Consider the following 25,275-nt stretch of genomic DNA (forward strand, 5'->3'; position numbering starts at 1 on the left):
AACTCCGAGTGTCCCTGCCTTCTCTCCTCACTCCTTGGCTCAAAAAATACTCTCAAATAAGAAGAAACTTTGCGTCTGACGCGGATTCGCAGACACCCGAGAGCTGCGTGCCGTGGCGCTCCGTGGATGTGGAAGTTCTTCAGAGTTGCTCTCGCGCGTCGGGGCTCCTGTGGGGCCGCACACGAGGAGTGTGTCTGATCTTCAGCAGACAGTAATCGCATCAGACCGGCTTCAGCGTGCATACAAAAACCTGCAACAGACTAGATCGCTTTTTTTATTCTCTATAGGAGTTTAGAATGAGGAGCAACAGCATTTGAAGATCAGATTGACGAGATTATACATTTCAGAATCATAAAGGATTGAAAATGCGCCTCCAGAAGAGAGTGATGGTGCTTCTAGCATTGGTGTGGATGTGTAAAATCGCTCTTTGCGCGAGGAAGTCTGCTGCACGGAAGACAGGTGAGTGTGATTTTCATCTTTTGTTACAATTAAGTCTCATCTTTGATGATTATTTGATTATGTAATACAGTGACCCCAACAAATAGGCTATTTTGGGACACATGTCTGATGTCACTGCATTAAATAGGCTATCCTCACTAACTTTTCTTCGTTTTTGCAATCAGCTGGTGTTTTGTTCATTTTTGAGTAATGTATGAAGTCAGTTCTTCTCAAGTCCACAGGTGTCCAACTTTTTTGTGTGTGCATTCTTTATAATCAATGACACTATTTTGTTAACTAATGCAATTACATGCACACATTTTTAAGCATGCATCAGGTGTCTGGATACTTTTTGGAGCTCCTTTATGTCCCATAATCACACCAGACAAATATTTAGGCTGTTCCGATGGATAGATGTACAGGTGATTTGTCACAGAGACATCTGAGGTCGCAGACACACAGCGGGGTCAGTGCTGTATATGGCACTTCCCTATGCCCTCCGGACGATCTCATGCCCAATGCCCATGGCCAACAGTTTCGAGTAATGAAAGCCATCAGTCATTTCAGATAAACAAGCCCTCTGATAACTGACACTTCAGATGAAATGCTGCAAATTGGTGCTTGTCCCTTTGGTAGCCTTCGGTATATGGAGATGATTAACCTTAATGCGCTTTTTAGTGGTATAGCCAAGAAACTGGAAGCGATATATAATTTGGTGGTCTTGATTTATTAAAAGACTAATTCATTCAAGTCTATAGCCACATATAGACACGTTTAGTCAGTTTCGTTTCAGATCTCAAGGTTTCGCCCTTTGAAAGTGGAAGGAATGAAAGTGTAGAAGTGGACTACTAGAAGTTACATTTCCTTAAGATTGCATCATCTGTTGAAAAAGATCTTTGCCTGGAGCATTTTTTCTTTAGTTCGTATTGACTCAAAGTTATTAATGAAAATGTGATATTTTTGGTCACCAAAGGCCCTTTCGAAAGTTTTCTTACCATCAAACTTAAACGTCAATTCCAATTTTGTTACACAATTTTCTGTTGCCTAAAAATCCATACCGTAATGATATCTACATTTTTCTGGGTTGCTCTCGAAGGATGCCATTAAATCAAATCTGGAGTACTGTGGCTTTGGCTTTTTCTGTTAGCTTTGGGTCTATCTATCCTCCTAAAAGTTACCAAAAGAATAAATATATGAGTTTTAAATTTAAATTATTTTATTTTTATAGTTCCGACTGCTTCTGACAAGCAATTGCACGTTGTAAATCATGGGCTGTGTTCAGAATGGCACGCTGACACCACACTATTAGTTAAATGATATGCATATGTGCACTGTATTCAAATCTTATACCAGATAAGCTATTGCATTTTCCAAAATGAGCACTAACAGAGCATGTTGGACGAAATACTGTATCCCACAATGCAATGCTCTTGACTTGACCTTTCATTATTTTGCGTGACGTGTGAAGCAGAAGTAATTGAAGAAATCTCTTTTCAACGACTTATTTGATTGGACTTCAAATGTCAAGACATTTTTACACAAAATTGTAATAAAAATGCAAAATAACTTGCTTTCCAAAGTGCAGTGTGATGAGGTAATTTGACAATAATATAGCATACTACTTTTTGAAATGTTTGAACATTCACTGGCAAAAAAAGAAAGAAAAAAAAAGGGTAACACTTTACAATAAGGTCCTGTTAGTTTACGTTAGCTAAATGTATTGCTCATTGGGTAACACTTTATTTTACAGTGTCCTTGTTACACGACACGTTACCTGTTACTACAGTAATTAATACTGTTCATTGTTAGTTTCAGAGGTGGACAGTAACTAAGCGCATTTACTTGAGTACTGTACTTGAGTACTGTACTTGAGTACACTTTTTGAGTATCTGTACTTTACTTGAGTATTAGATTTTCCTTTTTTATTAACTTTTACTTTACTACATCTGAAAGACAAATATCGTACTTTTTACTCCACTACATTTCTATCAAAGTCGAAATTCGTTTCTGTAGCAGCTTTGAAAGTCAGTGGATGATTTTTTTTCATGTTTGGGTTTTTGCTGAAAGCCTTTCAGGAATCACTCTTGTAGTAGCCTAGAAATCTAGACGCACTCTAGCGGCAGCAAATCAAATCTGCCGCGAGTATTGTCTAGCAACTCTCAATACCCTTCTGAGTCGTAAAAACCAAACTCTGGTCAGGCCAATCACATCGTGTATAGAGTCGGTGGGCGGGGCTTAACAGAATGACGTCCGAGTTTTTGAATCAGCTTTGACCGCGACTCTGGAAGACTTGGAGTTAAGCTTTTCTCTGAGAAAAGAACGGCACTGAAGTCATTCTTAAAAAGGGAAGATGTGTTCGGAGTTTTGCCGACCGGATACGGCGAAAGTTTAATCTACTAGCTCCGCTTCACCTTCGATGCTCTGGTTGGTGTAGCGCTATCCTATCGCGTGCAGAGGGAGTTTGAAAGACAACCGTTTATCCCGCCCCTCAGCTGTCTATGGTGAGTTTCCAGACCAAGCATCTTGATGTGGGTCTGGCTTGTCAGGCTACTCTTGTAGAGTCACGTGAAGTTCAATGATTTCCCAGCAATTTTTGAACACTGATCAGTTTATAGCAAAATGGAAGAAGACGGATGTCAATGTTCATTTTGGCAAGTATTCAACTAAACAAAGTTGATTATGTCTTAAGTTAACATAAACAGTTGGGAGAACATCAGATGTGTATCAGTGTATTGGATCCGTGCATTCGGCCTTAAAGTGACAGCCGCTTTGTAAAGAGCTTTGTAACGTTTTGTCAAGTTTAAATTACTTAAAGTTAGTCGTATGCTATTATGTTGGATGGAGCATCACTGACTGGCTTAAACCATAATGGCATAGTTTACATTCATACAACAACAATAAAATAATGCGCTGACATAAAAAAAGAAATGTACTTTTGATACTTAAGTACTTTTGAAAAAAAATACTTCTGTACTTTTACTTAAGTAAAAATCGTTTTTTACAACTTTCCCTTGTAACGGAGTAATCTTTGACCAGTAGTACTGTTGCTTTTACTCAAATAATGAAGTTGTGTACTTTGTCCACCCCTCTTAGCTCCATTAATATTAACAGATGCAACTTTTGATTTTAATAGTGTACTGACATTTATATAAGATTAATAAATGCTTCATGTTAACAAATGAACCTTATTGTAAAGTGTTTCCAGATATTGTATTAAGATTAATTGAAAGAAAAATGTATTTTTACCTCTTTTTAAAAGTTAATTTCTGAAAAGTTACAATTACTTTTCCACACTGTTGCTTTTGAGCTTTATGTTCTTCTAAAGAACACAACATGAAACTTCAATAATAATAACAAGCGTTCATTCGTGAGTGGTGAATGGCTCATCATGTGAGATCCTTCGTAAACTGCTTCCCATACGTTGGTCTGTTACATCTGATATGGCTCTGAATTTATATCTTTATTTCACTACATCCAGTAACATGCTTGGTTTGTATGTTTTTAGATTAGTGTCGGTTCAGATTGGTTTATTTTTCAGAAAGCAGTATTTTAATTGCGACACAAACACCTGCAGCTCATAACGGATATATCAGATCCAAGATCACATGGAACGCTCATCAAAGAGCGTATTAGTCATACTCCATCAAATGACTTGATTTCTCTAATGACTATACAAACCTTTTAAGTGAGATGTCTTGATGTGTGTTTATTTTGAGGGAAAGCGATATCTTGTTGATCTGAAAGGAGAGAGTGATGCGTTTGGAATAAATGCATCTTTAATGTGAATCCACTGCAGGCTCCATGAATGTGTCAGGAAGAGCTGAGGATGGGTTCACGGGATACACTGAAAAACATTTAGTTTTGTATGAAGCATTATAAAGGTATTCTAAGAATACATTATAATGCATTATATCTTTCCATAAAATTATTGTAACCTAAGTTAAATTAATTGTTTGTCATGTGTTTTAATGCATTATCCTTTGATAAGTAGTATAATAATGTATAATAAATGTGGTTACAATTATTCCTAAACTATACAATGTATAGCAATGTAATGCATTAAAATACTTTTATAATACATATGAAGGCTTTAAGTAAAGCGTTACCACAAGTTTCACTCAGAAATGCTATACATGTCTCAATTAGTTACAAAGAAACAGCAAATTACACATGTAATTTGACTAAAACATGACTAAAACATCGAATTACACATGTAAAAGTAGAAAAACATGTTATTGTAAAATTTACTCCAGTAACCTTTTATTTACAACTTTGAAAAAAAAGAAAAGAAAAGAAAAATGTGTATTATATATATATATATATATATATATATATATATATATATATATATATATATATATATTATAAATATTTTTTTTTTTTTTTTTTTTTTTTTTTACAGTGTAGAAACAATAGATGCTATTCCTAACAGGCTAGGTGAGTTTCTTTCTTTAGCTGAACACAAAAGAAGATGTTTTGAAGAATGTCGGTAACCAAACAGTTGACGGGCTCCGTTGACTTTTATAGTATGGAAAAAAATAGTAAAATAGTTTGCAGGTCAACGGGGCCCATCAACTGTTTCGTTACTGACATTCTTTAAAAAATCTTCTTTGTGTTCAGCAGAAGAAAGAAACTCATAAAAGTTTGGAGTAACTTGAGGGGGAGTAAATGATGACTCCCTTAATCCGTGAACTTTCAGAGGCAGTGGCTCCATCAGGAGATTGTGGTGTTGTCTTCCTGTCATGGGTTGCAGCGACACACACACACACACACGCACACACACGCACACACACACACACACACACACACATACACACACGCACACAAACTGTGCATCAGCTCTTGTAGACATTAACTTTTTCCTCTGATTGAGAGATTTAGGAAGGACCTTGTCCACACGCATCACCTGTAATTAATCCAAAATCAGCCTGTTTTATAGGCTATTCTGCTTTCCTTGTTTTCTTGTTACGAGCGTTCAGTTCATTAGTATTGATGAGAGACACATTAATTAATTAGTGCTGTTTGCTATCTGCAAGATCTGTTGTTTAGTTGAATGTTGACAGGTATGAACTGATGAATGATGAAGTAGTATTTGTATGATATATGTCTGCTGTGATGTGTTGTTCCTGTCAGAGAGGTTGAGTCCACCGCTGGACATTCAGCTGGAGACGGTGAACTGCACTGCATTCAGCGTCCGGTGGAAAATGCCCCGCAGACACGTCAGCACTATCACTGGCTACAAGGTACAAATCCTTCCATCTTTAAACTGTAAAACTGTGCTTAAACAGTTTTGTAACTTTTAATTTGGTGCCTTCATTAAAAAAATATAAAAATATAAGCCTTCTGTTCATGTCACTCTGCTGATTGAATAGAATATCGATTGCTCATCATATGTCAGTGTTAAAGGGTTAGTTCACCCAAAAAAATTGTCATTAATTACTCACGTTCATGCTGTTCTAAAGCTTGTAAGACCTTTGTTCATCTTCTGAACACAAATGAAGATATTTGTGATGAAATCTGAGAGCTGTCTGTTCCTCCATTGACAGCTACACAACTGACACTTTGACGCTTCAAAAAGTTCATAATGAGATAAAACTAATCCATATGAATTCAGCGGTTTAGTTCAAAATTGAAAATTGTCTCTAAAGAGACATGATCGCTTTATATGATGAACAGATTGAATTTAGCCTTTTATTCTCATATTTTATTCATTCCCACTGTTACTAAGAGCTTTGGGACATACTCTAGGGGAGCGCGGGGTTAGTTGTAACACGCATGGTTTAAAACTTTCCACACTTGCCAGGATGGCAAGACTAAGTGTATTTATTAAATGCCATATTAACATTATTTAGAGAAAAAATTACGCCAAAATTAAAAGAAATCTTTGGAAGATATGTCACTGATCATTTATTTAACCATAGGAAAAGTACATTTCTCACTTAAGTTGATTTTTCATTTCTGTTTTTTGTGTTTATTTAAAATCAAACAAATCTGATATTATTGTAATCGTATATCTGTTATAAGCTGCGGTTTAAATCCCAGTCGCGCAGGTGGTGTGTGTTGTCACACTGTGTTACAATCAGCCCCTGTTAGAACTATGATATTATATACTATACTTTTATGAATTCTTTTGAGAAACTATGAGAAAAGGGTGAACAAAGATCGAGAGTCGATGTTCAGAAGTGATTGATTTTTATTATTATGTTTTAACTATGCTATAGGTGTATTTAGCGATGTGTTTGTTGTAAACTCAAAAAAGTGTATATTTTTAGTAATTAAAAAAGGCAATTTTTTATTTAAAAAAGTTAATAAGTGTATTTTATTGACAAATATTTTTGTTTGTTTTGGATATTTTTGTAACATTTTAAGCTGTCATTTGGTCATGTTACAACCCCACCTATGGGGCATGTTGTCACATTTCACGTCCATTCTTTCTGAGTAAATCAAGAAACAAATATGCACCGTATTAATGAAACAAAACAACACAGTTGTACTAGACATGTGAAATGAATGTGGGAAAAATAAATACTCTGGATCCCAAGTGCATTTACACAAAGTGAGAAAGTCAAAAAGGCTTAGGTTGTCCCCGTTCTCCCCTACTCATTGTTGTGTCTTAGTTATGTGCATTTAAACTTGTCACAGTTAAAATCCTCCACATTCAATTGATTTTATTTTGCTACTGTATTGGGAAATGTAGCGCGTTGATCTTCCAGTCGAGTGTTTTTCATGCGGAGACTCTCCTCATGTGTTTGCGTAATGATGCGTTCAAAATTAAATGACCAAACATATCTTTATAAAAGTTCACAATGTTGTTTCAGATTAATAATAAGGTGTAACATTGAATAAATATCATTTTGTCAGTTTTGATACTGAATATTATCGATGCTAGCCCTTTCTCTATGTAACCATTGGTCTCACACAGCTGCCATTTTTGTAGTTTTAACAGCTTTTATCCATGTTTGTAGTTCTGATCGAATCCTCGTCCAACTCACAACAGATGTGCAATATTAGCTGTTGGAGTGTGTCTGGATCTGTACTTTGGATTCTAACCGGGAAAATTAGACCATCTGAGTATCTTTTGGGATACTTATTTCAACATACTACAATTTGGAACACTATTTATCATTTTAGTTTTAATTAAATATAATAACCCTGGCTGGTATTTGGATTGTTCTTGAGTAAACAATTTTGTGATGGCAAGACCAAAGTCATCCTATTGAATGTTTTGATTTATCCCATTCATATTTACAGTTTTTCTCAGTCGCTTTGGTACATTTCTCACATCACTTTTTACATTTGCACAGCAGTTAATGCAGTTCTCAAAACAATTAGTACAAACTGCAAAACCTATAGTTGATAACCTGCAAAAGTGTGTCACTTGCTCAAAATGGATAGCTCATTCCTCAAAAGCAAGTGTTCATGTCAATGAAAGTGTCAGTGTCATCCAGATGAAAAGTCCTGACACCATTGTTTATGAACAAGATAGTCGAATGGTTTTGTCATGTTTTCATTATGACAGTTTATTCTGTCTTATTTTCCAATGCAAAAAAGTCAGATGGTAAAATGGACTGCATTTATATAGCGCTTTTAACAGACCCTATGGCCATCCAAAGCGCTTTACATTTTTGCCTCACATTCACCCATTCATACACCGACGGCGATGTCAGCCATGTAAGGCGCCATCTAGCTCGTCGGGAGCAGCTGGGGTTAGGTGTCTTGCTCACGGACACTTCGACACTTGGTCAGGTGGAACCGGGGATTGAACCACCAACCTTTTGGTTTGTAGACAACCTACATGAACCACTGAGCCACTGCCGCCCCTAAACCACTGCCGCCCTAGATCTTGGCGACACTACCTGAAAATGCTCAAAACATCACTATATTCTGTTTGCACAGCCATTTGAAAAATACAGTAAAGTTACACAGTACTGTATTATTTAGTGAGGTGACTGAGTACAAGACACTGAATATGTGTTTCACATTTTTACTGCATATGCTCTTTGAAATTCAAATTTGTTTCTCAGCATTGTGCAAAAGAAAAAATACACCCTTATTTGCAACAAATATAAAAAAACAATATTGCAGTACATATTTGAACTGAACATACAACATACATAGTCCTGTAATCATTCATGCACCTCCAGACGTTACTCTCTGTCTGGCCACATCATTTCATCTACATCGCAGCGAATATCTCTTGCAATGCAGCGAAGAAAGTATCTAGTAAATGTGAAAAATTGGCTTGACAGATTTTGACAACAAGTTCAACATTTTTGTATGTAATGACTCAAGCAATGAAATGAGGACTATTAGTTTTATATGGAATGACTATTCGGCATTCACAAGTATAGTTCGTTTTGACTGACATGACATGAGCAAATGATAAAGTTATAAAACAGCAGGGAGTTGTATGAAAGCAATTGATGCATGTCCAAAAGCATTTGCAATGTGTTGGAAGGAATGAGAAACTGCTACTGTGATGTGCACAAATGTTGTGGAGGTTGAGCTATCTGTTGTGCAAATGTTAGTAGTGATGGGGGAAATGAGCCAAAGAGACTGAGAAACACTGTATTCTGGGTGCACCATCCGACCATATCCGTCATACTGTAGAAGCGCAGAAACGTCACACTTCTCCTTTAACTACAGACAGAAGAGTTTACCATCTGACCTACTGTACTGTAGTGTGAGGACGTGAAGCGCTTAGATCTTTTCCCCTTTATCCTATTTGTAGAGACAGTAGGAGGTGTCCTCATCTTTGCTTGCTGTTAGGGTACTCTATGTTAACTTATGTTAATGTATTAAGGTTGCTTATTGGATGAGCACTTGCCAAAACCGTCTGTTATTTCACTCACAAGCCTTAGTGAAGGCTCTCTTATTCTTCAGATTTCCACACCGGTGCTGTATAGATGTCACTACAGAAATATGATTTGAGAGCATGTAAATATTTGTTTTATTTTATTTTATTGACCAGGTGTTTTACACGGAGATGAGGAACAATCGTCCGACCAGCAGCGCTGTTGTCCTGGAAGTCCCACTGAGTTTAGAAATGCTCACAACTGTATGTCCATCCTCTTTATTAATCGGTATAATACTACTGCTAATAAAAATAACAATAAATTATGATATAGTTATATTTTTTGTTTATAGGTTTAAATTTACCTAGGTGTAATATTTAATTAAATATAGATCAAAGTGATTGTAAGGCTTCAGTATACCACAGTTGAAGTGAATGATTTGTATTTTGTCTTACAGGGGCAGTTTGATGGCCAGGCGAGCTTTGTGAGTATAGATGTTCAATATCTGATTTTCTATTAATGCCATATGGTGCTGTCCTGCATGGCAAGCTGTTCCCGTGTGTCTGTTAGGATGTGGTGATCGGGACCCTGAAGGTGGCCACGCAGTACCGTGTCAGTGTGGGCGCGTACGGTTGGGCAGGGGAGGGCAGACCCAGCATGCCCCGGGACATCAGCACTGGCTCTTATGGTGAGCAGACAAATCACAAAACATACATTTTGATCCGCATTACTGTGCATTTATCTAACAGAATTCATCAACTTTTCTCTTATGTTGTAGAAAAGTGCATGCCTCCTACACCTCCCACTCAGCCTAATGTGGTCGCCGTGTCTGACACAGAACTGGCCTTGTCATGGCAACATGGAGAAAGTGAAGGAAGTGCACCTGTGCTGTACTTCCTGGTGGCTTATATCAGGTAATTGTTCAGGTGATAGATAGATAATGTGACTTAATTAGACAGATGAACGGACGGACGGGCGGATAGATACTGGAGATGGAATGGATGGAAGGATGTATGGAAGGATGTATGGAGGGATAGCTAGATGGACGGACGGACGGACGGACGGACGGACGGACGGACGGACGGACGGACGGACGGACGGACGGACAGATAGATAGATAGATAGATAGATAGATAGATAGATAGATAGATAGATAGATAGATAGATAGATAGATAGATAGATAGATAGATAGATAGATAGATAGATAGATAGATAGATAGATAGATAGGACGTATGGATAGATGGATGGATTGATAGACAGATGAGGTAGAGATGGATGGTTGAATGAATGGACAGATAGACAGATGGATGGATGGATGGACGGACGGATGGATGGACAGACAGACAGAAAAGTAGAGATAGATGGATGGATTGGACGTATGGATAGATGGATAGCCAGATGATGTAGAGATGGATGGATGGACAGATAGACATAGAGATGCACAGGTAGACGTAGAGATGGATGGATGGATTAGACGGATGGATAGATAGATAGACAGATGATGGATGGATGGATGGATGGATGGATGGATGGATAGACATAGAGATGGATTGATGGATGGATGACGTAAAGATGGATGGATGACGTAAAGATGGATGGATGGATGGATGGATGGACAGAGATGGATTGATGGATGGATGACGTAAAGATGGATGGATGGATGGATAGACATAGAGATGGATTGATGGATGGATGATGTAAAGATGGATGGATGGATGGATGGATGGATGGATGGATGGATGGATGGATGGACAGATAGACGTAGAGATGGATGGATGGATGTATGGATGGATAGACGTAGAGATGGATGGATGGATGTATGGATGGATAGACGTAGAGATGGATGGATGGATGTATGGATGGATAGACGTAGAGATGGATGGATGGACGGACGCAGAGATGGATGGATAGACAGCGAGATAGATGAATGGATAGATTTGTACAAAAGCAGCTTTTTCATGTGAAAAACATTTTCAGTCGACAAAATAAAGTTCTGTCCATCTTCATTCATTTTCTTTCAAAGAATGCATTCCCTGAAAGTCTTCTGTGCATTTATTAAGACAAGAGCGACTGATGTTTCTGCGTGTGATCTTTACCCTGTCCTGATGACTCATGCAACTAATGCATTTCTGTGGTAGTTACTGTTCTAGAACACAACTAACCCATTCAGGCCAGTTCAGCACACATCCACACACACATTCACACACATCCACACACACATTCACACACATCCACACACACATTCACACACATCCACACACATCAAACCCCTGCCCCGCGGGACACAACGGACCGCTGTGATGTGTGCATGAGTCTTTGATAAAAGTGACTGAGTGGTGGTCCTCATTCTTTATTATTATTATATTTTAGAAAAATAAAGAAGTCATAAAAACTATGAGATATATATTTTTTGAGTAATAGATTAATGCATTTAATATATTGATTTAGATCATGAAAACTGTAATACTATATACCACTAAATTAATTTAGTGGAGCATGTCCAGATGTCCTCGTATGTTCATTTGGATTTAAAATTGTGTTTATAATACTAACTGGTTGATAATTGTGCAACATGATTCAATAGAACTGTGGCCTCCTGCAGATTAGGACCCCCCCCCCCCCCCCATCCCACAGAGACTGTCTGCTTCTCAGATTAACAACCTTTCACATAATCTGACCAGTGAAGTGGACGTCATGGTTTGGTAAACTTCTATATTGGTCAATGAAAACTATTACTACAAATATTATTTTTGGTATTCCCATTCATCTCAATAGTTACAGAAAAGCAGTCCACAATAAATTTCCATGATGTTCCAAAAGAGGAAAAAGCATTGAGAGATTGATGCCAAATTTTCCTCAGCCATTGTATTAGAAACACTTGCGCACCAGCATTAACCAATTTTCTGTAATTTAATGCCAAGGTTAGAAACTATAGTGTTATAAATTTTTTTTTTTTTAAAGGTAGATTTACATAGAGCTTCATCGCAGTCATTGAAAAGGGTCCAAATCAACATCCTGGCAACTACCCACAAACAAAAAATTTTTTTTGCTCAAGCAACACTCACAGTTTCTTCAGAAACTGGACAAAACTAGTAGCGTTTTAGAGTTAAACGCGCACAACTGTTCTCTAATTCTCTGATCAAGGAAAGCAGGATGACGGTTTGGTGATGTGTGTGTGTGTGTGTGTGTGTGTGTGTGTGTGTGTGTGTGTGTGTGTGTGTGTGTGTGTGTGTGTGTGTGTGTGTGTGTGTGTGTGTGTTGCAGGCCGGAGATGGACACTGAGTGGACGTACATCAGAGAGCCGGTAGAGTCCAACACTATGGTGCTCAGGGGTCTGATCCCTGACACGGAGTACCAGTTTGTGATCAGAGCCGTGAATGCACATGGGATCAGCCCTCCCAGTGCCATTAACATCCCCGTGCGCACACTCGGTGAGTTACAGTACAGGACATGACCTTAGGAGACCGGAAAGTTGCACTATAACCTATGCTCTTGATTTGTTCTTATAATAGTGGATAAAATGGTTTAAATGATTACTTATGTGTGGTTTGCATGATTTATAGTGCTCTAGTTAGAGTTTGGATGCTCCTCAAAGATTTAAGGAGGTTTTTTTGTGTGTGTGCATGCTGGCTGGAAAGACCAGACTAATTAAATTAAGCATCTTAAAGCCTGCTCATTGTGAGGAAGACCCTCCTCAATGTCACACAAAAACACATTTGGAGGAAGCTTATGGCTAGTTACCCGCCCCCCACTCGCTAGCAGACAGATTAAGAACACCCCAACACACACACACACTTACAGTCCAATCACATCAGATCACACTAACGCATTCTGATGTAGGGTTTCAAGAGAGCAGTCAGTTTGGTTGGTGTCGGCCTCCAATTGAATTCACTCAAAAACAACTGGATTAAAGGGTTAGTTCACCCAAAAAATAAAATTAGCCTGTGATTTACCCAGTGTTGGGAAAGTTCACGTTCTACATGAACTAGTTTAAAGTTCAATTCACAAATTTTAAAATGAACTAGTTCAGTTCATAGTTCAAACTACAAAATTTTGAACTAAGTTCACTAAGTTCCAAAAATGAACTAGTTCATAGTTCTGTTTTTCCATATGTTGCTGCGAGCTATTATTTTTCACAATTATTGCCACAGCCCATATAGAATCACAGACAGCAATTATTTTATCAGTTTTAACAATGAAGCTATGCGTCAGATTTCATCTTCATATCCAATTTTGAATCCTTATCCAACCAGGGTTGACATTATCATTGAGGGGACAGCATTTCCCCATTGTTGCTTTAATGCTTTGTTGCTGTCCATTCACTCCACACTAGTAGCAGCTGCAGCTTAACCCTACAGTACATTTTCAAAAACATGAGGAAAAACGTGCTGCTTGAATGGTCTTTCTTAAACAGGACAGTAATCATTAAGGTGCAAACGTTTTTCAAATTTAATAATTTTCCATTGTCCTCATGCTAAAACAGAATATTGGAATCCTGGAAAAATATACCAGGCAGGTTCAACAAAGCCCCTTTCACACTGCACGTCGGACCCGCAATATTCCCGGAACATTGCCGGGTCGCCTTCTGTGTGAAAGCAACCACGTCCCGGCATTGATTACCGAATTCGACCCGGGTCGGGGACCTAGTAACATTGCGGGATTTGACCCGGGACGAGCGCTGTGTGAACAAAAGCCGAAACTAATGCCGCAACGTAGGGCTGGACGATATGGCCAAAATTCATATCACGATATTTTTCTTAATTTTGGTCGATACGATATAATTCCGATATCGATATGAACTATATAAAAGCTTTAGAAAAAACTACTAAGAACTGCCACATAGGATGTCTGTCTGTACCTACAAACTTCTGAAAAATGTATTGGCCAAGTCTATGAATAGTCCTCCTATAAAATATAATATTTTAGAAATAAAACCAGTACAAATAAATTAATGTTCACCTTTTATTTGTATTTAGCCTTTATATGGAAAAGAAATGTGAAATCAACATCAAATAAACATAAGACTCTCACTTTATTAATATTAATATCTTTAAGTTTAAACTATAACATAGGCTGATTATATTATTCTTAATATAGATTAAACAAAAGTGATTCAGCCAGGATTCAGCCTGACTCAGAATATTCTAGCGGATGGATCTTCTTCAGATGGTGGATCTGCTTCAGATGGTGGATCTGCTTCACAGCGTAGGCTACAGTGCTCCTATGCCGCAGACGCAGTTTATTGAGCATTTTCTTTTAAGTTTTAAATTTCAGTGAAGAACAATTCATAGTGCTCTATTTTTCATTTATGCAAAATTATAGCATATATTTAATGCTGCATTTATTTAATTAAAAATGCAGTAAACAACGTAATACAGTGAAATATTATTCTGATCTACATCATCTGTTCACTACGTGAATATATAGTAAAGTGTCCTTTATTTCTGTGATCAAAGCTGAATTTATCATCATTACTCCAGTCTTAAGTGTCACTCATCATTCTCATATTAGGATTTGATGCTCAACAAACATTTATGATTATTATCAGTGTTGAAAACAGTTTTGTTGCTCATGATGCTCCTTCATTGCTTTCATATATTGTCGCAATCGTCTGACTGTCGATTGTCACCTTTCAGCTCATAACGATTTGTATGTATATGTAACGTCCTTCAGCTGCAGCTCCAGCGCGACAGTAACGTTAGTTCTGCAAATCCGCTTTTGGACTTTCTGTGAGAGAGCGTCCTCCTCATATTTAGATACGAATAAAATGACAGGTCATGCATAGATTATTTTTGGTCTCTGAAATTAAATCTTGATGTATTCACGTTGGTTTCTATGTATACACTTGCCCGTGACCTCAAGAAGCGCGCAATCAAACGAGGTTAGAGAAAGCGGTCTTTAGCGTCCCTGTTAACTTGCCCGCCCTCGCTCCAGGTAACGCCGTTTGGAATCCCGCTCGGAGCGGGTCGACTAGGACCGGGGAGACCCAGTAAAAGTGCGGGGGACACGCCGAACCACTTCCACCCCACTGAATTAACGTTAGTCTTTCTTCTCTTATCAACTATTTCTTTCTCCTTACTTGTGGAAGTTCGTTCAGTTACATTTGTGTTACAGTCAGGGAAACTGTTTTTGTAGCTAAAACTTGCCGCGTTGGATCTATCAGCCTACTACTGCTGAGCACTGACTGCGTTTCTGTGGTGTACGTCATCGCGCAAGTAGCCAATCATGTTCTGCTCTTTCTGACGGCTGCGCCCTGAACGTCAGTCAGTGAGGAATGCTGTAATATATTTATCGAAATATCGGAAATGTGTTTAAAAATCATATCACCGTTATTGAAAAAAATTATATCGCGATATATATTGATATTGAATTATTGTCCAGCCCTACCGCAACGTGTACGTAGTTATCGTGCGACTCCTAGAGCTTGTTTTTTCAATAATACAACCCTGCAGTGCCAGAAGAGCTCGTCTGTGTTTTAAACGCAGAGAGTGTTCGTATACAAAAGAAACTAAAATTAAACAAGCAGAAATGTGCGCAAACTGGACACAAGTCGAGACCACGGAGCTCCTTACTATCCGCGCTGAAGCTGAGATCGCTCGCCATTTAACGTCACATCAGGATGTCACGTGTCAACTCGACCCGGGACCGTTAAGCGTTGTGTGTGAAAGTGCACATATTACGGTATTTCGCTGGCAGTGAGAATGGACCAAATCTAGCGTCCCGGGACCAAATGCCGGGTCGCATTATCCGTTTATTTGCCGGAATCGCAGTGTGAAAGGGGCTCATGACACATGAATAGCAAAACCCGTTTCAGGTTTGCTGTGGATGTAACTAAAGTGCGGATTTTCTTTTTGAAAGCCGGCGGGCAAAGTTTGCACAGAAAAGTGAGATTTCTCCCATTCTCACCGACCTTGTCATAAAATTCTTTTAAATGATCATACTCCTTGCAACATGCTGTTGTCGCCTCTATGCCTTTTTTTTTTTTGATGACGCACCACGCATGCTGCGGACGGCGGTGCGACACTGGTGGCTGGTGTTGCCAGATTGGGTGTTTTCCCGCTCGTTTACGGTGTGTTTTAGCCGGGATTTCGCCTGGAAGGCTCTATAGAAATCTGGCACCCTACTGATGGAAGTTAACCTGAGAGAGCTTGCCGTTCACAGACACCAGAATGAACGAGTTCACAGTAACGTTCATCAGGCAGTAATACAGCACGTTCAGTTCACGTTCGCCCAAAATATGAACTAGTTCATGTACTATCGTTCAATGAACTCGTTTAGGTACAATACTGGATTTACCCACCGTCAAGTCATCCTAGGTGTATATGACATTCTTCTTTCAGATGAATAAATGTTGAGTTATATTAAAAAGTCCTGACTAATCCAAGCTTTATAATGGCAGGGATTGTTGCTCTGCTTTTGTAGTCCATAAAAATGCCGCAGTCCGTCAAATAACATGCTCCACATGGCTCCAGAGGTTAATAAATGCCTTTGGAAGTGAATTGATGCATTTGTGTAAGAAAAAATTACATTTTTAAAACTTTATTAAGTAAAGTTTCAGCAAATTGCCTTCCATGGAAAAGTGTTGAAAGTGCCTCTGCAGTTCAAAAGCTTATGCTACCAGTTATGCTCGCCAGACGTCGCGTACGCATCTTGAACTCCGAGAAGGCACTTTCAACACTTTTCCACAGACGGCGATTGGCCTGAACTTTAATTCAGAAAGTTTTAAATCTGGATATTTTTCTTTCACAAATGCAACAATTTGCTTCAGAAGGCATGTATTATCCTCCCAGAGCCGTGTGGAGCACGTGTGGAGCATGACAGATGCATTTTAATGGACTTCAAAAACAGAACAACAATCCCTGCCATAAAGCTTGGATTAGCCAGAACTAATTTTAATATAACTCAACTTTTATTCGTCTGAAAGAAGAATGTCACATACACCTAGGATGACTTGAGGGTGACTGAATCATGGGCTAATTTTCATTTTTGGGTGAACTATCCCTTTAAGAGCACCTTGACCACCTCAAATGTAACTTCAGGGTTGTGTGTCATTCAGAACTGACTCAACTGAGAACCTAGTGCATTTTCTTTTTTAAAAAGCATAACATTTGCTATGTTTACACCTGGCATTTACACTACTAGTAAACACTCGAAGTCTGAGAAATTAGGAAACGCTGCAGACGGCGTTTTTATTTGAAAACTCTAGGGTTGCATTTCAGTGTAAATGGACCAAAACTGAGACTATTGAAAACGAAGACGTAGTTGCCCACTTTTGCTCCCTGAATCATTACACATCCTTCCCTGATTCGTCAGGCCCCTATCATACGATCGATACCATTACAATAACAGACCAGAGCCATCGCTTAAAAAATATTGAAATAAAATGTTGTCATTTTAATACTTCAACTTATTTTATTATACTTATCAAGTTAAAAAACTTAAGATTTAAAAATCTGAAATGTTTTAGTCTAACCTTTTCAAGCACTGTATGATACCCTGCTTTAAAAACAGGTTCCGTGGATGTAGGCAGTGGAGACTATGACATCTACATCTCAAACTCTGACAGGAAAGATGAGGACGGGTTTGAGATCGACGACTCAGATTATGACGTCTTCGTTGAGGAGGTGAGCGATTTTTTGTGATTTTAAAGGGGTCATGAATTGAGAAATCAATGATCATTGTTCTATAAAAACATGTACGTTTCAAATCTCAAAACATCATCCATCATCAGTCTAAAAACAGCTTTTATTTAAACCAAGCTCCGAAGACAACTCACTTCAGATTTTGTCATATTTTAACTTTTTTATTTTGAAAAAACGTCTACTTCTACATCATCATGTCTTTGGCCCCGCCCACTGCCACCTTAGTGAGATGAGAAGAGAGATACAGGATCCCTGAACTAAAATAACATTGCCTTCCAAAGGATCATAATGCTAGGGATGTGGTTATTTATTTTCAACAATGTGAATGTCTCAGTAGAGCATTATTTGTTTGTATTAGGTACATTACAATATGGATTCTTTAGTAAATCAGTCCCAATTTAGATAGATAGTGCATGCTATGATATGGACCGACAGTAATGCGACAACATGCATGTAGCTGTGTTACTTCTAATGCCTGATCTGTGATCAGTGATGTCTGATATTGTCACCTTCCTAAAATAATTGCCCGAGCCATTAGACATTTATTTTAGGATGGTGACGATATGTAATGATTCATGTACAGTCAAACGTTCTTTGTCTCAAAATCATTTATTGCTGTTTATGTGTCCGTAAATCAAGCCAGTAACTTAACTTCACATTGTTTTTCTTAGTAGCATGAAAATAATTTTATTTAAATTGTGATTAAATTATATAGGCCTACAGAAAGCAAACGCTGGAGCTGTCAGTCACACAGCGTGAGTTTATCAGTGGCTGAATTCTGGATTTGCACCAAAACTCCCGTAATAATCAATGTCATCTGCTCCTATTTACATCATGTTTACACTGATAGTTATGATGAATGCATTCATGAGGGTGCAAAATCAATGAGGTCACTGCATTTCAAGAGAGTTACACATGTCCTGTTTATTTCATATGCAAATATGTTGGCCAATCACACCAGTGGGCATGTACACTGATGTCTAACAGCAGCCAATCACAGCAGTGGGCGTGTACACTGAAGTCTCACAGCAGTCAATCACAGCAGTGGGTGTGTACACTGATGTCTAACAGCAGCCACTCACAGCAGTAGGCGTGCACACTGAAGTCTCACAGCAGCCAATCACAGCAGTGGGCGTGTACACTGAAGTCTCACAGCAGTAGGCGTGCACACTGAAGTCTCACAGCAGCCAATCACAGCAGTGGGCGTGTACACTGACGTCTCAGCAGACACACCCCTTCAAACAGAGGGTTCAAATCAGAGGCTAAAATCAGTGTAGAAAATGGCCTCTTTTTTCTAAATTGTGACAATTTTTTATGTAAAAATCATACTAACATGATAAGTGCACCCCAGGAAACATTATAAAGTAATACAAAAAATGCAGAAACCTACTCAATGGAAGAGCCTAAATGAAAAATGAGAACGTGAAAAATTATTCAAATTTTTTTTCTATAAATACAACCATGTACACAATAAACAACATCTTGTCACTCAGAATGTGTTGCTATTCTGTTAGTAATCTTTCTGGCATTATGTGTTTTTTGCAGATACAGTTTCCTAGCAGTAAGAAAAACGACAGACGGTCTCAGCTACGCTCCCGCATCGGGACTCCCGGTAACGGAAATGTTATTTTTAGGATGCGTACACCTGCTTCCCAAAATATCACGTCAACAACAACTGTAACCATGACAACGGTCGCTAGCTCCACCCCCAGGACAACCACCACACCTATTATAGTGACAGACGCGGCTCCTACTACGCCTCCGCCTGCTGTGCCATCTCCCAGTCCGTCAATGACGGCGTGGAAAGGTGAAAGCCCGAGGGTCTACGACGTGCCATGTGACGAGACGGTCTGCCCTCCTGACAGCTTCTGCATCAACGATTACGATACAGGAGGCTCTCGATGCCACTGCAACCTCGGTCGCCAGGGAGACTTCTGCTCAGAAGGTTAGTTAGTTCTGTCTGGTTAAAGGGTTAGTTAACCCCCCCAAAAAATATTTATGTCATTAATGACATTTACATTTATGCAATTGGGAGACGCTTTTATCCAAAGCGACTTACATTGCATTCAAGGTACACATTTTACATCTTTGTCAATTCTTGCTTTCCCTGGGAATCGAACCCATGACCTTGGTGTTGCTAGCGCCATGCTCTACTCATTGAGATACAGAAAAGACACCCCTAATGACTCACCCTAATGTCGTTCCACATCCGTAAGACCTCCGTTCATCTTCAGAACACAGTTTAAGATATTTTATATTTAGTCCGAGAGCTTTTCTGTTCGTTCATGAGTGTATGCACACTATACTGTCCATGTCCAGAAAGGGAATAAAAACATCTTTAAAGTGGGTTAATTAGAATCTCTTGAAGCATCGAAAATACATTTTGGTCCAAAAATAACAAAAAACTACAACTTTATTCAGCATTGTCTTCTCTTCTGTGTTTGTTTTCAATCCTCAAACAAAGATTTGAACGGTTATGAATCAGCGTATCGATTCATGTTCATTTTGCTGACTGGCTGAAAAAAGTGTGAAATGTGACCAGTGATGTCAAGTCCATGGTTTTCCAGTGGAATTGGGCTACTTTTACACTGTTGCCACGGGTTGGGTTGTTTTTTAAGGGACTCCAAACTAACCCCATTTACCATGAAATGCGATTGAGCTAGTTTTTGACCGTTATTTGGCGGGTATTTAATAGTAATTGAGCTGGTTTTATTACGCCAACCTTGACCAAGTCTAGTACTGTCAGAGCGTTTGATTTTATATGACACCTATTTTGTCTGAATGGAGTATACTTTATGTTGTGGTATTAAAAAAAGCAGATAATTATTTATAATGAATCATTGCTGTTCTGCAGGATTTGCATTGTGTAGTAGTAGTAGTACTTCTCATCTCTTTCCTTAGTTGACACGATATACAGCAATGTTTTTGAAGTTTTGTTTTATTGAAAAAAACAAAAACCTTAGGAATCCACTAACCACTCTCTCAGATGCTTGGAGAATTGGTCTCTTTCCCTTTTTATTTCATTGTTTCCTCCATCTGTCTCTCTCTTGCCTTCTCTGGGGACTGTTGGGAGTGTGTAATCTTTGAGAATGGAGGTTTGCATGTGATGTTGTGTATTCCCCTGGCATTTTTTCTTCTTGTCTAACCTTTTCAAAGCGAGCTCAATAACATTTTTAAAACGAGTCGACTCCACAGACAAGATATTGCTTCATTGTTCTAAGTCTCTCACTATTGTATCTCAGTATTGCATATCAATTTTAATATGTTTAAATGTAATATATATGAGTTTTGCTGAAAATGTCAATTTCTGTCAAAACATCAGCTTTTGTAATAAAAGCATAGGCAGGCAAAATAAATATATAACACACATTCCTTCAGCCTCCAGGGGGAGCACTTAAGCTTTCCATTAGTTCCAAACTTACATTACAGGGCCCAGACAAAAAATATGCATATTGTGTCTACAAATTAACAATTTGTTCCCACAACACACTCAGAAAAAAAGTGTGTAAAAAATACCTTTAGGGGTACCAGAGCTTGCCACTGGGACAGTACCCTTAAAAGGACTTATTTGTATCTTTCTCACCCTTAAAACGTGCATATTAGTACCTTAGAGTAGCAATATGTTTCTAATTTGAACCTTTTAGGTGTAAAAAAAAAGGTACAAATATGTCTGTCTATGTACTGTCCCAGGGACAAGCTGTTGTACCCCTAAAGGTACATTTTTACTCTTTTTAAAAAAAAATATCAGCAAGGGTACATTTAATCGTTCAAACATAAAGACGTGCAATTTTCCGAAAGACATAAAAAAAAAAAATTCTGTTCTTTTGAACTTTCTATTCATCAAAGAATGATGAGAAAATAATTTTTGCACAAAAACGGTTTAAGCAAAAATATTAAGCAGCATAACTGTTTTCAAATGATAATAATCATAAATGTTTTTAGCATCAAATCATCATATCAGAATAATTTCTGAAGGATCATGTGACACTTAAGACTGGAGTAATGATGCTGAACATTCAGCTTTGATCACAGGAATAAATTACATTTGACAATATATTCAAATAAAAAAACTGTCATTTAAATTTTAATAATACCTTGCCCGGCCCCCAAAATAGTCGCTGTTTGGATTTAAATGCTTACGAGTCTATGATTGGATAATTAATGCAGTGGTTATTATGTTTCTAGCATGTTATCTGTTTGGCAACAGTTCTTCTCACCCACTGATGGAGTGTGTAGATTTTCATTTCTTAAACAACCATGAATGAAGACACATCATGGCCATATTCCAGGATGACAATGTCAAGATTCATCAGCTCAGATTGTGAGAAAGGTTGTGAGGGAGCATGAAGAATCGTTCTCACCTCCAGAGAGTCCAGAGCTTAAATTACAATGACAGTATTTGGGATGTGATGTGCTGGAGGAGACTTTACAGAGTGCTGGACTCTTACACTGACAATACAAGATCTTGCCCAAAAACTGTTGCATCTCTTGATGGAAATAAATGTTGTGAGGTTATTTCCATTTCCAATATTTCCCAATATTACGACCCCAAACTTTTGAACAGTAGTGTAGGTGACCTGAAAGCTCTTAAACATGGACTAAAAGCCACAAAACTTCAGTTTTTGGTTTAATTAGGGTTTGGGCTAAAGGTCATGTTCTAGCACTGTGAATGTGACTGTACATCAACATGGCAGTAATGAACTATGGGATTTGTGCCCAAGAGATGAAACACTCTGTAAACCCTTGTTGGATGCTGAGCCAGAAAGCTTGTCCAAACGGACTGAAAGAAATCATTTCCCATGACCTTCAGTCACAGTGTTTGGCTCTGTAGACTCCCTAGTAATGTAACAGTTTATGGATTTGTGCATGCAAAAAGATTTCAAAAACTAATGTTATCACATATCTGTGTCCTACAGGTCTGACTGTAAATTTCCCAAAGTTCTACGGCTACTCTCACATGACGTTTGAGCCTCTTAAAAACTCTTACCAGAGCTTCCAGATCAGCCTGGAGTTTAAGGTATAATCACTTACACAGGCAGACTTTGACGCGTTTGAGAGCACACTCTTATGAATCACTGCTTTGACCTCTCAGGCAGAGGCTGAGGATGGATTGCTGTTGTATTGTGGAGAGAATGAACACGGTCGAGGAGATTTCACCTCCCTGGCCCTCGTGCGGGGGAAACTACACTACAGGTATCTCCCTCCTTTTATTTGGGTCTTAATTATGGTTCTTGCAAAGACAGCTTTCTACATGTTACTTTTCAATTCACGCAGATTTCAATCAAGCTTTTTCTTTTTCTCCTTAAATGTACTCTGTGTTTAAAAGAATTGTACTTCATAGTTTTATTTAAAAAAAGATTATATTTTGACCCCATTGACTAATACTATAATGTACACTGTATTCATACTGACTAATATACTAACTAATAACTTATATACTAACTAATATAATGTTCAGCATATACAGTATCATAACCATTTCACACACTAAACATTCATCCACACTCATATTAATATTTGCATGCTGGATTGTGATTGTTTTTTTCTGACACTATTTGCTTATATTGATTCATGATTTTTATTTATTTACGGTATCTATTATTATTATTTGACCTAAAACTATACCTTTTTTGAAGAAAAAAAAAATATATATATATATATTTGACATACAAATATAATGTTTATATATAATTGATTCATATATAGGCTAAATGTATTTATTACAAAATGAATAACTAATTATAAAAGTGTCTATCTGTCTATCTGTCTGTCTGTCTGTCTGTCTGTCTGTCTGTCTGTATTCTCACACGATGCATATTTAGACACAAATGGAAAGACCAATCATGATTCTTCATCTATTAATATTAAGCTAAAATTATATTTTATAATTTTACCTAAAACATTTTGGTTGTAAGTGTAATTTACACTTCTTGTCTTGATTCATTACTCAATTTGAAAAAAAAAGTTCTCTGTATTAATTTGGTGATTATTAGTAACTGATCTTGATCATTATGTGCTCAGGTTTAACTGCGGTACGGGGGCGGCTCAGATCGTGAGTGACAGCTCCATTGTGATTGGTCGGTGGCACACTGTCACAATATTTAGAGACGGCATGAATGGCTGGCTCCGATTAGATAACGACACACCGGTATCAGGACGTTCTCAGGTACGCTTTGCCTTAATACACAAACAGCATATTGGGATATACACACAGTTGGTTTTGTGTCATACACTGTATTGACCAATCAGCATCCACAGGGGCCGCGTGCATAAACATTGCATAAAACTTATTTTTTCTTTAAGCCTGTTTTGAAAATCAGCTACATAAAAAACATAGATTAACGTAGGCCTAATTTGATATTGAAAAGTAAGACTTACTGTCCCTAGACTAACTGCTAGTAGATCTTTAGACACTGTTTTAAAGGTGCAGTGTGTGATATTTTTAGCGACATCTTGTGGTGAGGTTGTGAATTGCACCCCCACCTCCCTTTCGGAGCACATAGAGAAGCTATGGTGGCCGACAGAGGACAAAAATGTCATCATTGGCGAGAGCAGAGATTGACTAGCGGTCTGTAGAGCAGTTTGTCCGTTTAGGGCTACTGTAGAAACCGTAGACAGTAAGAAAAAGGGACAAAGCTACCCTATAGACTTCAACGGCAAAAAGTGAAGTCAATTAGCACTCATTAGCGTGCTGCGCAGCCTCAGACTGAGCTTGACGACGTAGATGTGACGTGAGCAACCTGTCTGACAGTTTTAAGTCTCCTAGAAGTTGTGGAAAGTGAAATCTGAATCATGTTGTTGAAATATTTTGTCCCGTTGCTTTTGGCTCTTTATGGGCTTCTCCCCATGCGTCTCCCTTGACTTTATCAGACTATATGCCTCATCATAGACAGTAAAAGATTTCCTGCAAGCGTCTCCTCCTGTCTATACGGTAATTTCTCTACTGTGCGACAGAGAGTCGTGTTGGTTATGACGCAATCGTTAGCCTATTTTTACAAAAACGGTTTCTACAGATCGATAGTGTAAGATACAAGGTAATGGAGCCTTTTATACATTGTCGTGTTTCTTTAGAAATAAACAATGGAGAAAGGGAGTCTTTAAACGCCTCAGATGTAAAGTTATTCACTGTAAAAGTGACGCCAAAATGAATGGGATGCTAGTCATGGGATGCTAGTCAATGGGATGCTAACAGCAGGTGATGGCTTGGTTAGCAATTGCCGCCCCTATGGAAGGCACGCTTTCCGGGGGCTGGATTACCCCCTTTGGTTGAAACATGGAGATGCAAAATGGGGATTTCATTGTAAGGAGACCTGTGGTGTATGTAGATAGAAATGGCTCATTCTAAGGAAATAAAAACATAACGGTTCAATATGTAAGGTCTTTATACACCACTGAAAA

The 25,275-nt window shown here is 38.3% G+C and overlaps 1 protein-coding gene across 1 annotated transcript in view; it reads left to right on the forward strand.

Annotated features, from left to right (window-relative positions):
• LOC137071518 (pikachurin) overlaps positions 1-25,275 on the forward strand; it is a 34,286-nt gene continuing 9,011 nt past the window's right edge. The window contains 12 exon segments of the mRNA XM_067439606.1: positions 1-459; positions 5,572-5,681; positions 9,410-9,496; positions 9,691-9,717; positions 9,804-9,921; positions 10,012-10,147; positions 12,500-12,666; positions 17,747-17,859; positions 19,423-19,822; positions 22,794-22,894; positions 22,970-23,070; positions 23,899-24,043. Coding sequence (XP_067295707.1) covers positions 366-459; positions 5,572-5,681; positions 9,410-9,496; positions 9,691-9,717; positions 9,804-9,921; positions 10,012-10,147; positions 12,500-12,666; positions 17,747-17,859; positions 19,423-19,822; positions 22,794-22,894; positions 22,970-23,070; positions 23,899-24,043 — 1,599 coding nt within the window. The 5' untranslated portion in view covers positions 1-365.

This window comes from Pseudorasbora parva, chromosome 3 (genome assembly GCF_024679245.1).
Source record: "Pseudorasbora parva isolate DD20220531a chromosome 3, ASM2467924v1, whole genome shotgun sequence".
Classification (NCBI taxonomy): Eukaryota; Metazoa; Chordata; class Actinopteri; order Cypriniformes; family Gobionidae; genus Pseudorasbora; species Pseudorasbora parva.